The 14,020-nt window shown below is 35.5% G+C and overlaps 1 protein-coding gene across 3 annotated transcripts in view; it reads left to right on the top strand.

Annotated features, from left to right (window-relative positions):
* Positions 1-4,932: 4,932 nt before the first annotated feature.
* Positions 4,933-14,020, top strand: part of LOC104899776 (midasin) — a 51,525-nt gene continuing 42,437 nt past the window's right edge. For all 3 annotated transcript variants that reach the window (XM_048648493.2, XM_010687040.4, XM_048648492.2), the window contains exons 1-8: positions 4,933-5,375; positions 5,586-5,929; positions 7,509-7,593; positions 9,753-10,018; positions 10,134-10,307; positions 10,939-11,096; positions 13,173-13,282; positions 13,379-13,498. In XM_048648493.2, coding sequence (XP_048504450.1) covers positions 5,271-5,375; positions 5,586-5,929; positions 7,509-7,593; positions 9,753-10,018; positions 10,134-10,307; positions 10,939-11,096; positions 13,173-13,282; positions 13,379-13,498 — 1,362 coding nt within the window. In that variant the 5' untranslated portion in view covers positions 4,933-5,270. The remainder of the gene's footprint in view (positions 5,376-5,585; positions 5,930-7,508; positions 7,594-9,752; positions 10,019-10,133; positions 10,308-10,938; positions 11,097-13,172; positions 13,283-13,378; positions 13,499-14,020) is intronic.

The following is a 14,020-nucleotide window of genomic DNA, read 5'->3' as shown; positions in this document are numbered from 1 at the left end:
AAAACAATAAATAGATCAATCTGTTACACAAGCTCTCCATTCCCAAATCCTCATGATGCAGCATATGCACATCTGTAGATGTCAATGCACTAAATAATATGCTCACCAATAATGGATCATCACAGGATCAATAAGGCAAAGCCATGATCAACACATACAAACAAAGGACGTAATCAGCAAAGCTGAGTACTACATAATAATAAATAAGCATTCCTAACATGATACCAATAAATATAAGAAGGGATAAATAACAATTTGCAGATAACTTTTACAGAACTGAAATAACTTTAACAATCTTTTTATTACTTTAATGGAATTGTTATTGGACCGAGTTGTCTCATTTATGTATTTCATAATGACTTACGATATCGAGAAACTTTTTAATAAAAATAGGAACGGTGATCAGTCCAATTCCCAGAAAAAGCCATGGCACGACCACCATGAACCCCAACTCCTTATTGTCCAACTTCAGATGTGCATCAGTCTAAAGTTTATTACTATCCAAGTTTCACTTTACCTAATTTACCAATCATTACTTGTTGGCAATACAAATAAAATATAATCAAACATTCGCAACTTCATTTCTTTTTATCTTAGGATCAAATAAGTGATCATACAGCTTACAACCCAAGATTGATTCCTTCTTTATTTCAATCCTTCTTATTTGTTGAATCTGGCCAACAACCAGCTTACCTTTCAAAAACATAAATTATCAACTTATCAAATAAGGCCCACAATCCTCATAAAGTAGTGAAAATAACAATATAAGGGAACACATGATTCAATCATGATCCAACTCAATAAATATATTAATTCCCCATGTGAATTAATAAATAAAGTTCTCAACCAACATGCTTGCATCAATACACCATACAAACATGATATCAACTCATAATTAAATATCATACTAACATGTTCGCACGCAGACATAAAATATGTAAAATTCAATCATAATAGAAATCATATATGATTTTACAAAGTTCCTATACATGATACTACATAATTTTTCCTTCCTAAAATCATGATACTACATCAAACAACACATAGGTATGTACGTACCTTGTGACTTGTGTAGACAAATTGATATGCCACTTTTAACACTTTAAAAATTGTCTACACAGTAATCTCCGCCTAAAACAACAAATAGAATTTATAATCAATGCTCCAAATAAATTCCGGCAACTTTAAAATACTTTAAATATCCTTTAAAATTATTTAAAAGTTGTTTTTATCATTAAAACCTCAAGTACTCACATTTTCTAGTATAGTACTATTATACTACTCATGAAAATCCTTTTAAATCCAATTAGTATTTCAAGTATTTTTCAAAGCATGCTTTAATAAAATATTTTAACTAACTTAAATCTTTAATATAATTCCTTTGATTTTCAAAATAGTCAACCATTTAAATAAATAAATTATTTTAAACTAAATTATATATATATATATATAGAAATGAGTTCACATGAGAATGCATACTTACATGAGAAATGAGAATGATATTTACGCGCTATAACTCTTATGAATAAGTGATGTAACTCTAATGAAAAAGTGATGTAACTCCAAAAAAAAGTATATTAGAAACAAAAATTCAAAATTCAAACTTTTTTTTTTTGGCTCCAAATTTTTTTAGCTGGATATAACTCTAATGAACAAGTGTTGTAACTCTAATCTAATCGTGTGGTTGAGATTCATTCTCATTTCTCATGTAAGAAGCATTCTCACGTGATCTTGCCCCTATATATATAATATATATATATAATATATATATATATATATATATATATCTACGGGAGATTACAATAGTGATAAATCATATTTATATATTATTTTTAGATACATTTAGGTTGCATTTTAGAGCGTTAATATTTATATTTAGTTCATAATTGCATACTATATATTGCTTAATTTGCGAAATATTACCCCTTTCGTGTGTTTATGGTGTTGTTTTAATGAATTTCAGGTATTGAGAAATTAATTGGAGTATGACTGGACAAGCTTCTGTAACTAGGAGCGATTGGAAGCAAACTACAATGCATAAGGATCGATTGGGTATTTCATAGTATGAGTTTGAGTGAAAACAAAGTGGAAAGTCATTAAAATAAATGTTAAAAAAGAAGTCATGTCTACTCTTCTGATCATAACTTTTGATATGCGTGTTAGAATCGAATAATTCCAACATATTTGAAAACTAGACTTGAAGATCTTTCCAATGATAGGTGGCACGCCCTGAGGAGACTTCTAGTCAACGAGTTATGCATTTCGGAAGATCACACTGTTTTTGCTGTAATATGCTATCATACACGCGGATTACTAATTCCGCTTATTTAATGAATATTTCGGCTTTTCGTATCTTTGTAACTTACTTTATATTAGGTTACCTAGTATTAATTAGTTCAGGATTCGCTCTTTTTCCTATTCCTCCCTTTTTATGTTAGTTTTTTCTACAACATATCTATATAAACCTAAACCCCAAATCTATTCTCATGATTCATAAAGTCATAATTTTAATTTTTAAATGCCTTTACATAAATCATTACTTACTACTATTTTCAAAACTATTTCCCTTAAAAGTTATCAAAAACTAACTATTTTCACATCCTCCCTAATTATATTAGATAAAAGAAGCATCCTTTTCTTTTAGAGCATCAACAATGGGTTGGTGCCTTGGTGGGTATTTGAGTTTTGGTCATTCTCTCTCTCATTTCATCCTTCTTACACCTCACATCCCATTAAACTCCTACGGACTCGTCTTTTTTCTAATGGGTTGGCTAATCTTACTCAAATTTTTTATTTATCTCTCATACTTTTACTATACCCCACATATACTCTCTCCTACCCAATGTTTATTTTTATATATGAAGTAGATTATTTAAATTAATAAAAGCTAACCAGATTATATTAAATTACGTTAAAAGCTAATTAGCAGCTTACGTTAAATTAAATTACCTATGTGATAATTACCTTGCGTTAAATTCAATTACCTATGTGATAATTAACTTGCGTTAAATTAAATTACGTTAAATTGACATTATAATTAAAAACAACGAACACATTACATAAGATAGATAGTTTAAAACGAAGATACGTTACATAAACCATAAGCAATTAAATAAAAGTTACTTAATCGAGTACTTGACAATTAGACCCAAACTTACGCCATATGTATTTAACCAATATTTTTTTTACTAAGATGTGAGTTTCCCCGTATCGCATCTCGGCTTTCTCTCCATGTACGCACCTAAATTTCGTGCCTCGAGTCTTCCGTTGTGCACGACAAATGAGTCTCCTCCGACTTGGTTAGATGACCACTCACTATTTTGAGGTTGAACTTGATCATACTCGTTCATATCTCGGTAATTTTGATAAGTATCACACTCATCTTCAATAATCATATTATGCATGATGATATATGCTATTATTATTTTCCACAATATGTCCTTATTTCATGCGAGAATGGGTTTGTTTGTGATTAAAAATCTAGCTTGCAATACCCGAATGCACGCTTTACATCTTTTTTGACAACTTATTAATGTTGTTCGAATAATCTTTGTTTGGGGGGGTTTAGGGGATCAGAGCTTTATTGCGGGGATGAATGTTGACCATCTCGGGTAGATGCCATCTGTAAGATGGTAACTCATGTTATAATTTGTCATGTTTACTGAGAAGTTTACTTCTGGAGCTCTTCCTTGTAGAACATCATAAAAAATGGGAGACCTCTGCAATTCGTTTATATCATTGCATGAACCCGGGGTGTTAAAATAAATGTCATATCCATAAGTCACTTGAACCGCTTCTAAGATTAATGTTGTTGTTTTGATTCTTCCATGATACATTCCTTTCTAGCATTGAGGACAATATTTCAAGTTATAGTGTATGCAATCGATGCTCCTATCATGCCAGGGAAGCCACGCCACTTGCCTTCATGTAGGAGATGCTCAATGTCATTTAGATTTGCGTTCCTCAACTATTCAAGTCCAAATTTTGCAACAATCCCTTCGACAAAATAAAGAAGGCATTTTCTAGCGGTACTTGAAGTAATTTTCAAATACTCGTCAACAACATCAGAGGATGAACCATATACCAACATTTGATAGCCGTTTTGCAGTTTTGTAGTGCAAATGTCCTTCCAGTAGCATCCAGTTGTTGCATAAAGAACTTATCTCTAGCTGTTACACGTTCGACAATACGAAGGAAAACATGCTTGTGCATACAAAATCTTCTGCTAAAAATGTTCTTGGGGGTACAAAGATTCATTGGTGAAATAGTCATGAAACAATCTTTCATGAGCTTTCTCACGTTCCCTACGCAAATATTTTCTAGTGCAGGGTAAAATTTCTTCTTCGTTTTGTTACTAAGCATCAACAGACCGACTCCATTCTATGTAATCTTGTACCATGTATTTGAAAAAATTTAGAACTTGAACTAGAAGAACTTGAATCATAGTTCATTTTGGAGACATAGTGATTGAAGTGGTGCTTTTCTTAAAAAATAAAAGTTTGAGAAGAAAAAGTGAATTGACTTGTGGATTTTATGGTTGAAGTTATATTCTATTATATAGGAAAAATCCATCATACATACATACCAATAATTCATTTACAGATCAGACATACCAATGCAATGTAGGAGTACACTATACAATGTAGAGTAGACAATTCAATGCAGTACTATTTGTCATACTATTAAAAATCAAGTGAGTAGACAATCCAATGCAATACTACTATTCGTCATACTATTCAAAATCTAATAAGTAGACAATTCAACGAAGTATTGTTTGTCATACTATTTAATAAAACCAACCCACTATTGACACTCTTAGGTCCAAAATCTGTACCCCCTAAGTATTAACTCAGCTTCCCAAGTTGGCTTAGCTAGCTTGTCTAAGCCGCCTCTAATACGCCACCGTTTTCACCCCCCATTTTTTCATAATCTTTTTTTCCCCTTAAACCCTAAACCCCAAGGTTTTGGTTTTCCATTCCCCTCCTATAATTTTCTCTCTCCTCTTCTAGCAACCTTCATCGTCGACCACCAAACTTCGCCGCCGATAACAGTGACATTCTCATTCGCCATTTTTTCTCTCTCCTCAATTATCTTCATGCTCGTTTATTTTGCTGCTGTTTTAATGTTTTGCTGCTAATTTGTGTTTTGCTGAAGTGAATTTTGTTTTGTTTGATTTTTGCGCAGTTATAATTATCTTAACTTACATTCAGGCAATTTTATACTGTAAATTGCTATATACTTGATATATTTATTTCATCAACGAACAAAAAATGTCGATGGACGGAAGTTTTTGTTTGAAATTGGAGGTGGAGAGGTTGATTGGCCGTTGTCCCAAGCTTGGAGGTGTAGTATATTTCAGTTCTCTCTTAGAGAAGGTATGAATTGATTCATTTACTATGTTGTTCTCAATTTTTCATTATGTTTATTTTATGGTGAATAAAGCAACCAATATTAATTCAAATAGTTAAAAACAGTTATACAATTTGATAAGTATGCAACCATACAATAACTAGGGGGGGAGGGGGAATCCCGGTCTATGATTTTATGTTGGTGTGAATTGTGATTAATAATGGGGTTGTTTGAAGGGGCATGAGTTCGAGGAGGAACGAGTGGTGAATGCATTGGCGGCCATGTTCTTGCATCACAGCTATACAATACCTATAATGGGTTGTTTTCGTCCGATTGCTAAGAAAATTGTGGATCGTGTCGTGGAATTGTTAAAACTAGTACCGAATTTGAGGTTTAATTATCCCGGGGGAGTTGTAAATTCCATGGATGAAAGGAATTTTGTGGATTGTGAAGAACTTGATGGTGTAGATCAATATGGAGTGATTGAGGCGTATTCTCGACGTGGGAGGTTTTTGGATCTTCATGAGCTTGCTAATCTTGCCTTTTGTCGTGTACTTGATCTGGCTCCTTTCTTGAAGCGGTAAGCACTATTTTATTGTTACTATGGTTTCTTAAACCCTTTTTTTTTTTCTGTAAACTTCATTATGGATTTACTTTTCTGTGACTGTCTAGATGGTCAAAATGTAGAATATATTGATCTCTTGGTGTGAGGTTAATCTTTGTTACGCTGCTGGCTTCTGTTTCATCTATTTTTTTAGAGTGCCAGCTTTAAATTTCAAAGTACAGTACAATTCGTGCATGAATAAATCTGATTATGAGCTTTCAATCTTTGCTAAGAGTTGTCATGTACTTGTGTAGTCGTGTGTTAGACAGTGTTTTTCTTCATACATAGTATGTTGTCCATGCTGCATCCTTGTAGTCTAGCTGATCTATACATGAAAGGTTGGGCATTTTTCAAGCTTTTGCATTCTGTAATGGAATAGTACAGGGTTAATATGGAATTTTTTTAACATTATAATTTTACTTTCATGTCAGTAGGTCGCTTTATGTAAAACTTGATCTGGTTGGCTTCTGCGAAACAATCTCTTGTCTCTATTCCTTGAAGTTGTCTGTATTTCTTTCAAAAGAGAATAACAATAGTTTGTATTCATAATCTTGAAATTACTTAGAATGACAGCCTGCTTAAATGCAATCCTAAATTTCTTGAATTCTCAAGATCTGAGAATATAAATGGGACAGAGGATCTATAGCTTACGGTTTTCCTATTGGGAGGGAGAAGGTTACTTTACATATTGTATGCTAAAGGAGGGTAATCCACTACCAGCCTACCAGTACATCATTGGGCAGAATGGAGTTCTCTGTTTTGTGTAACAGTTATCGATGCCGACCTTTTTTCAATCATTTATATTGTGAACAATGGATTATGGATGGTACATTGAAATTCATACATGGGTTGTCAGCTTGTCACTTGTTTACTGAAAAGATATTGGTATGTTTGTGAAAATCCATTCACCCCTTACTGAGAGGTCTATTCTGAATTTCTGATGACCAACCTTGACTTACCAATCACTCTTTCTGTTTGTGGATGTTTTTTCAGACTTTCCTGGTATGTATGGTAATAAGAGTGGTTCTTTTTTGGGCTAAGTGATTTCTGTGTGTCCCTCTCCGCGTCGCATGGATCCCTGAATAAGCGTGCTCTTTCTCTATGTTAAGGTTATTAGCGAAGGGAGGGAATAATCAGAATGTCTCAAGCTTTTTGCTTTATTAAACCAACCACCTATGTCTTCAGTGTATAGATATACTTCCTATCTGGTGAGTGATTAAAAAAATCAAATGTTGTTTAGTATATATGCATATATATCCTGTCAGTGGTTTGTCTTAGGGGGGCCTTGTATAACCCTGTTCAGATTTTTGTGAAATATTTTTATATATTCTTTTATAAAAATTGTCATATTTGAATTCCTATTTATGAGAGTATTTCTGCATGACATTTAGTTCATTGAGATTTCAAACTCTTTCCTTTTGGTTTGTGGCATCTGTATAGAATTTCTGTGCGAACTGAGTACTGTTGGAATGCTGTATATTGTATGCATTGCATACTATCTGGATACTTACATCTACGCATGTTTTTGACACTTGATGCCTGATTATTGTTTCAGTGCTGTAGAATGCTACTATGAATTTGGCGGACCACCATTTTCTCGTATTATTGATATTACATATATTGCCAAGGTGAAAAGTGAGGTGAGCTTTTGTTTCATTTTTTTTTGATGTCATCATTTTGGGGTTTCATATTGGTTTCCTATTAGCTTGCTTTAGTATAAAAACCTCATCTTTGGTTGACTCTGGTCTTTCTTTATTGACCTGTATTTATATAAATTTAATCTTGTGCACAATACTCTTTATATAGATATTTATTATGTATATTACTATTATTCTCGGGCTTTGATTTATTCTCACCTCATTTTGATGATGTTCTCAAGTAAGCCTGAACTCCTGAAGCAATTAACCTGGGTTTTGTTTATGTGTAATCAGCTTAAGTAAACCATAGATAATGAGATTGTGTGAATCTTACCTTAAATAAACATGTCATCTCCATTTCTAGTAGAGATGGCGGTTTTCGTTGATCGTCATGATTTTAAATTCGAGGGTGCACAACTGTAGACACATGAAATAAAACACCGGTTGAAAATCAAGCATGCATGGGGATCGAAGCTTGCGCTTGAAGGGAATGTGTGGAGTGCCGAGGGAATGCATGGCGCACGGAGGTGATGTGCGGGGCTCGGTGTCAATGAGTGAAGCGTAGTGAGATGTGTGGAGTGCATGTTTTACTTCTCACACGAAATACATATTTTTTTTTATTTGGGGGTGCACGTGCACCCCCATACCCCTAGCTATCCCCGCCACTGGTTATGTGTCACGTACCTAACAAAAATAAATGACCAAACTAATCCTCCTAATATTGTAGTAGGATAAGTAGGGTCGATCTCACAGAGCGAAGGTTTCTCTATGCTTAGCTCTTAAACAATGGTAAAACACTAAAACTAAAAAAGAATCAAGGTTTATATTTAATAAATTAGTATAAGAAATAAAGGTAATCTAATCAATAAAAGATCTAAACTTAAGTATCTCCACTAGTAAAAATCAACACAATAGTAATTCATACTCGAAATCACATTTGATTCAATATTCACGCGGAATAATGCGCCCTAATAAAATTATAAGCCTCTGTAGAGTATCTACGGGTTCCCTAAACATGCATGCATATCTATTCCATGGATTCATACAAGAAAGAGACATTAAGTATAGTATCACAATATAATTTCTAGGAATCTAATCTACTTATTTTCATAAAGATATTCATGTTCTTAATTTGAATATCCAAATCCGTCAAAATCCAAATCCTATTGTGATCAAAACAATGGGATCATAGCAATACTAATTATCCATAATTTAGTATTATTGGAATATGCACAATCGATCCAGCAAGAATAATTAACTAATTAATATGGAAATTTAAAGAAATAAGCTTAAACTAATTAGTGATGATAATAATGTAACTTGTTGAAAATTATATCTAAATTCCTGTTTAAAAGCTAAGAATAATATAAAGTTATAACAGAAAAAGGCACCCAAAATCTGACACGATCGTGCCACTAATTCACGTGCATGCATCCGTCCCAGAACCGGAAATTTCTGCACAGCAGGTTAGACGGGTGTGCATAATATGAGCATGCGATACGACAGATGCACTCAACTTCGAACAACCTTCTTGATCCGGAGCTTTGTTTAACGCATTTGATATGTCGCTAGAAAGCTCTTGACGTCTTGTTTCCAGCCTAATTGAATTACCTCATTGTCTTTTCATATAAAAAGTTCTGAGCAAAATAATGATAAGGTGTCATATCTTCCACAACTATGAAAAGTGGTCCGTATCTTCTTCAACTCTAATCCGTTTTGGTCACATGATATATTGTTTCGAAGCTTATCCAAGTGCCTTAACCCTTATGTCCTTTAACAGGAGTTCAAAGTATCCGAAACTACATCAAAACACGAATAACCCATGAAAGTAACATAATTTACAAAAAGGGATCCAAATATACGCTAGTGACTAGTGCAATGTAAATGATCTAATCCTATTTTTAAATGCACCCTAGTATGGAACTAAATGATGTTAGAATTGACACTTTTAATACATCTTGATATAGAAATTGAGGTAGTATAGTGATGAAGGATAGCATTTTACAATTTTGAGAATCAAGCTTTGAGTTTAAATGAGGCATTGCCAAATTGTTGTGGCATGTCCTTCTTTTGTGGTAAATCTATAGTTATGCTCTATTCTCATGCTCCATTCTCAGTTCTGTGATTTGTTTTGAAATATTTTCGTACTTTTTGTTTCCCAGCAAGCTGCAAGGCATTTACGTGAACTGGTGTGGACGTCTTATCGGCTCCTCCTTTTGGACCCTGAACATTTTTCAAGCCGTTGGAATTGGTGCTGTTTTCTGGACCTGGTGCATCAATCTAAAAGTTTCGATGCTTGTATCGATACTAGGCTCACTATAGATATAAGATGGTGTGCAGTGCAGATACTGTGTGTCCTACTGAGATTACCAAGTAGAAGCTCTGTACTTGGTTTGCCGCCTGTAGAAGTGCTACAATGCCTGTTGCGGTTAGTACTCGTGTTTGAATTATTGTGGTGTCTATTTAGCCTCACTGTGAAGGCTGCGGTGAAGTTTATAATAAAGAGCTTCATAATGAACTGCTAGTTGGCTTTCTCATGATAGGTGGTCTGAGTTCTGTTGGGATGTATCAATGGAAAAGGCTGGCTGGTTCATATCCAGAAAAGAGGATCCAGATTATTCAGATGTTGCTGGTTATAGTTGTGGAGAGGCTATGGATATTGATCCGCTGAAGCTTCTCGATAGAGAACCTGAAGGGTTCAAAAAGAGGTTGCGAAGGTGTGTTGCCCAATCACTTGTGATTGAATAAGAGTCAGAGAAAATAGAGAAGCAATTTTAGATGTTAGAGATGACCCAAAATCCAAAGTAGCTATCTGGTCATTACTCATTAGTTCACTATTACCCATGAATTATATGTTTGGTTTTTCTGGTTTATGTCAGAGGTTTTGTGTCTTACTGGTGACCATTGCCATCACCCTTTTACTTGGTTCCGATGTGGCTTTCCAATTTCTCTTGCTGCTCCATAGGGTCTGTTATAATATGTTTTTTAGATCAATTTTTTTGATAATCTACTCTCTTTATAAGCTTGAGTAAAGCCTAACAATTGTGATCTCGAATTTGGTAGAGAAATATGATAATTCTTTGGTGTCCATCTGAGAAATGCATTCAGAGCTGTGGTTCTTGATTGCTGCATGCAGCAAATTAGTTAATTTAATTTATGGCATGATTGGTTCTAAATCTTTTAAAGCTTGAGTTCTTGACTAATTTTGTCCTTTTGTGTCATTAACTCCTTTCTAGAAGGAATTGTCATGCGCTGTGGTCTGTATTTGATCTTCATGAAGTCTTGGGTATATTTTCGCCTAATCCAGCTATTTTTTTTTTTTTTTTTTTTTTTTTGTGATATGATCAGGGACAGAAACCCTTTTCTTCTGACATCTTCAATAAAAGGCAGTTTTGAAAGGGTCATCTTAGCTATGAATCAGAAATGGCCTGTTCTTTTGTATGGTCCCCCTGGCTGTGGGAAGACTGCACTTATTAACAAGTTAGCTCAGGAAATGGGAAACAGAGGTAGGATACCATCCATGCTTTTGTTTTTTGTTATCACCCATTCATCTCTAAATTATTCTTTTTGCTCACATGCTTATATTCTACATGTTGTTAATACTCGATTGTGGTGCTAAACTGGCGAAGCTATCTAGGCCTAGTCCGTACCTTGGTTGTCCAAACTTGTTCTAACTTCCTCATCTAAGGTAAGCTAAGCTCGGCTGGGTTAGGTTGTGGTAGGGTTAGATCTTTGTTTCACTACCCGGTCCATGATCATGGTCCTACTGAGTTGGCATGGGATAAAATCCGCTTGTATTGTAGGATTTGTTTATCTTTAGTTTTCTTATTGTGTCAAAAGCCTATGTAAAATTAAAGTAGTAAGAACTTAGGCAAGGGTGAGGTTAGCTAATAAGGTGAGGTAAGAATAAGCAACTTAGTTAAGTTGGTCGATAAGGCTGGGGGTGATATCTAGTTGTTGATCATTATTTACTTGTTCTTGAGATAGTTTCCTATCTTGAGATCAGAAAAGTCCTCAGTAGTGGGATCAAATTGGACCTTTTTTTGTGGCTCCTTTGTTGCTTGCTAGATCTGTGACCCTTATCTTATCTTGCCTATTTTTTGTAAACCCGAGAAAAACTACTTCTAAGGACTTAGTGATGGAAATAATTTCAAAGAGGGCACATTTTGTTTGTTTTTGTGTGTGTGTGTGTGTGCACGCGTGCTTCTGTTTGTTGTGTGTTCGAGAGTGCCAGCTTGTGGGTGTTTGTTTGTGTGAGTGCGTGTTTGTGTGGGTGGGTGCATGTGGGTGTTCGTGTGTGTGCGTGCATGGGGGAGTGTGTGTGTGGGTGTTCGAGTGTGTGTGTGCGCATGGGGGCGTGTGCGGGTAGGTGTTCGTGTGTGTGTGCGTGTGAGGGCGTGGGTGGGTGTGTGTGTGGGGTGTGTGTGTGTGTGGATGGGTGCATGTGGGGGTGGGTGGGCTGCGTTTGTGTGTGTGTGGATGGGTGCATGTGGGGGGTGGGTGGGGTGCGTGTGTGTGTGGGGGGAGCGTGTGTGTGGGCGCACGAGAATTTGACTCCATGAGAAATTGAACAAAAAGCTGCTGAATTGAAGTATTCTGAAAAATAAAGTGGCTCTGCCATGTATTCAATGAAGGGAAGGAATTAATTTGCTTCGAATCGCCATGAACAACATGGTATTTACATGAGTTCCTCGTTCTTATTCTTAAGCTAGTTCCTAGAGGGATTTGTTTACCATGATTTATCTTTCATTGGTTTCGAGAAAAGAAAAAAATCGTGTGTGTGCGCGTGTTGGAGTTACGGTGCGTGCGAGTGTGGGTGTGGGTGGGGTGTGGTATGGTGTGGGGATGGTGCATAACTCTTGATCAAGAATTCTGTTTTGGCATGATATATGGTGTGGGGGATCAACCTCTAAAAGGCGACCAAATCTAAGGTTTCAATTTGGAATGGTAACCATAGCATTGGAATGTTACGTTGTCGGAGACTTCCCAACCATGGAACATACATTTAATCTAAGATTCTTGGAATGTCTTTCAGTTCAAGAGGTTTATGTGGAGGGGGATGATGAGATGATCTGACATCTTGGCAAACATAGGTCCATTTTTTTAAAGAGATTTTGGTATGTGTTAGATAAAAGCCGCTGCTAAAACTTGTTCTTTTTCCCTAGAAGGGATGATGCCTACAGAGGATCTTCTTAAGAGAAGAAGCTTCATTATTACTAGTTGTTGCTGTTTGTGCCTTAAGGGGGAAGATCTATTGATCGTGTCAAAAAATTAGGAATGATAGAGATGGTAGAAACTGATAAGCAGTACATGAATCATATAGAGATATAATGATTGATTTGTCTGATTTTCTATGGAGCATATTTGGACTTAAAATTGAGCTTTGGACTCTAAAGATTTAAGTCCGAGCCCAGTCCTAATTTACATTGGACTTAGACGTTTGTGTCCGATTCGAGTCCAAACTTCTTTTAGTTTCCTTGTCCACTCACTCCCCAAGTAATGCCTGCTGCTGGTGAGATTTTTGGCTCTACTGTTTAATACTTGTCAGTTCTTTTATTAAGATGTTTATGTCTTGTGATTAGTTCTTTCGATTCATATGGATGAGCAAATTGATGGAAGGACGTTGGTGGGAGGTTATGTTTGTACAGAACAGCCTGGGGAGTTCCGATGGCAACCAGGTCCTTTGACGCAGGTTGTGCCTTTGTAAAGAGCATGTTTAGCTGTTGCTTCTAATTTTTGTATGTGTGTTTTGCTTTATATTGACTAACTGACTATTTACCATTTACAGGCAGTTAAAAATGGTTTATGGGTCGTCTTAGAAAATATAGACCAAGCTGCTTCAGATGTGCAGTCTGTATTATTGCCTCTTTTGGAGGGTGGAAGCTCTTTTCTGACTGGCTATGGAGAGGTAGTCTTTTCAGTTGCTTGTTGCTTTTGAACCCCTCGGGACCTGATCATGATATCTTACTTGAATATGGATGACTTTTGACATTTATTTTTTGTAGTAGTAACTGGAACTTGATAACTGAACATATGACCCCAGTGTTTCCATTCTAACTATTAGATGTTCCTGGAGCAGATTTCTCTAAAAAAGCTTGTCTTACTTTACTTAGATGCGCAGAAGACCGTTTTGTGGGATTGTCACATTAATGATTCTGATATATTTTCCCACTTTCTAAATTCTAATGTTGCTGCCTGCTAATCTTCATTTAGAGACTTTTTTGCTGATAGATATTTGTTGTCGGATGACATTCAATTTTAACTGTTGGAAGGTAATTTGGGATGAGTTTGATACTGACAAATATTCTTCAGAGTCAGTAAATGAATAGTCCCAATCTGTCGTATAAGTGTTCTGTGTCTTATGCGTGGCGAGGCTGGACTGGACTCCCTTTTTCTGTGTTTTGGCCTGGCATAACCATATGGCAATAGT

Source organism: Beta vulgaris, chromosome 7 (assembly GCF_026745355.1).
Source record: "Beta vulgaris subsp. vulgaris cultivar EL10 chromosome 7, EL10.2, whole genome shotgun sequence".
Taxonomy (NCBI): domain Eukaryota; kingdom Viridiplantae; phylum Streptophyta; class Magnoliopsida; order Caryophyllales; family Amaranthaceae; genus Beta; species Beta vulgaris.
The sequence above is the reverse complement of the archived record's forward strand: the minus strand, read 5'-3'. Positions and strand labels throughout refer to the sequence as shown.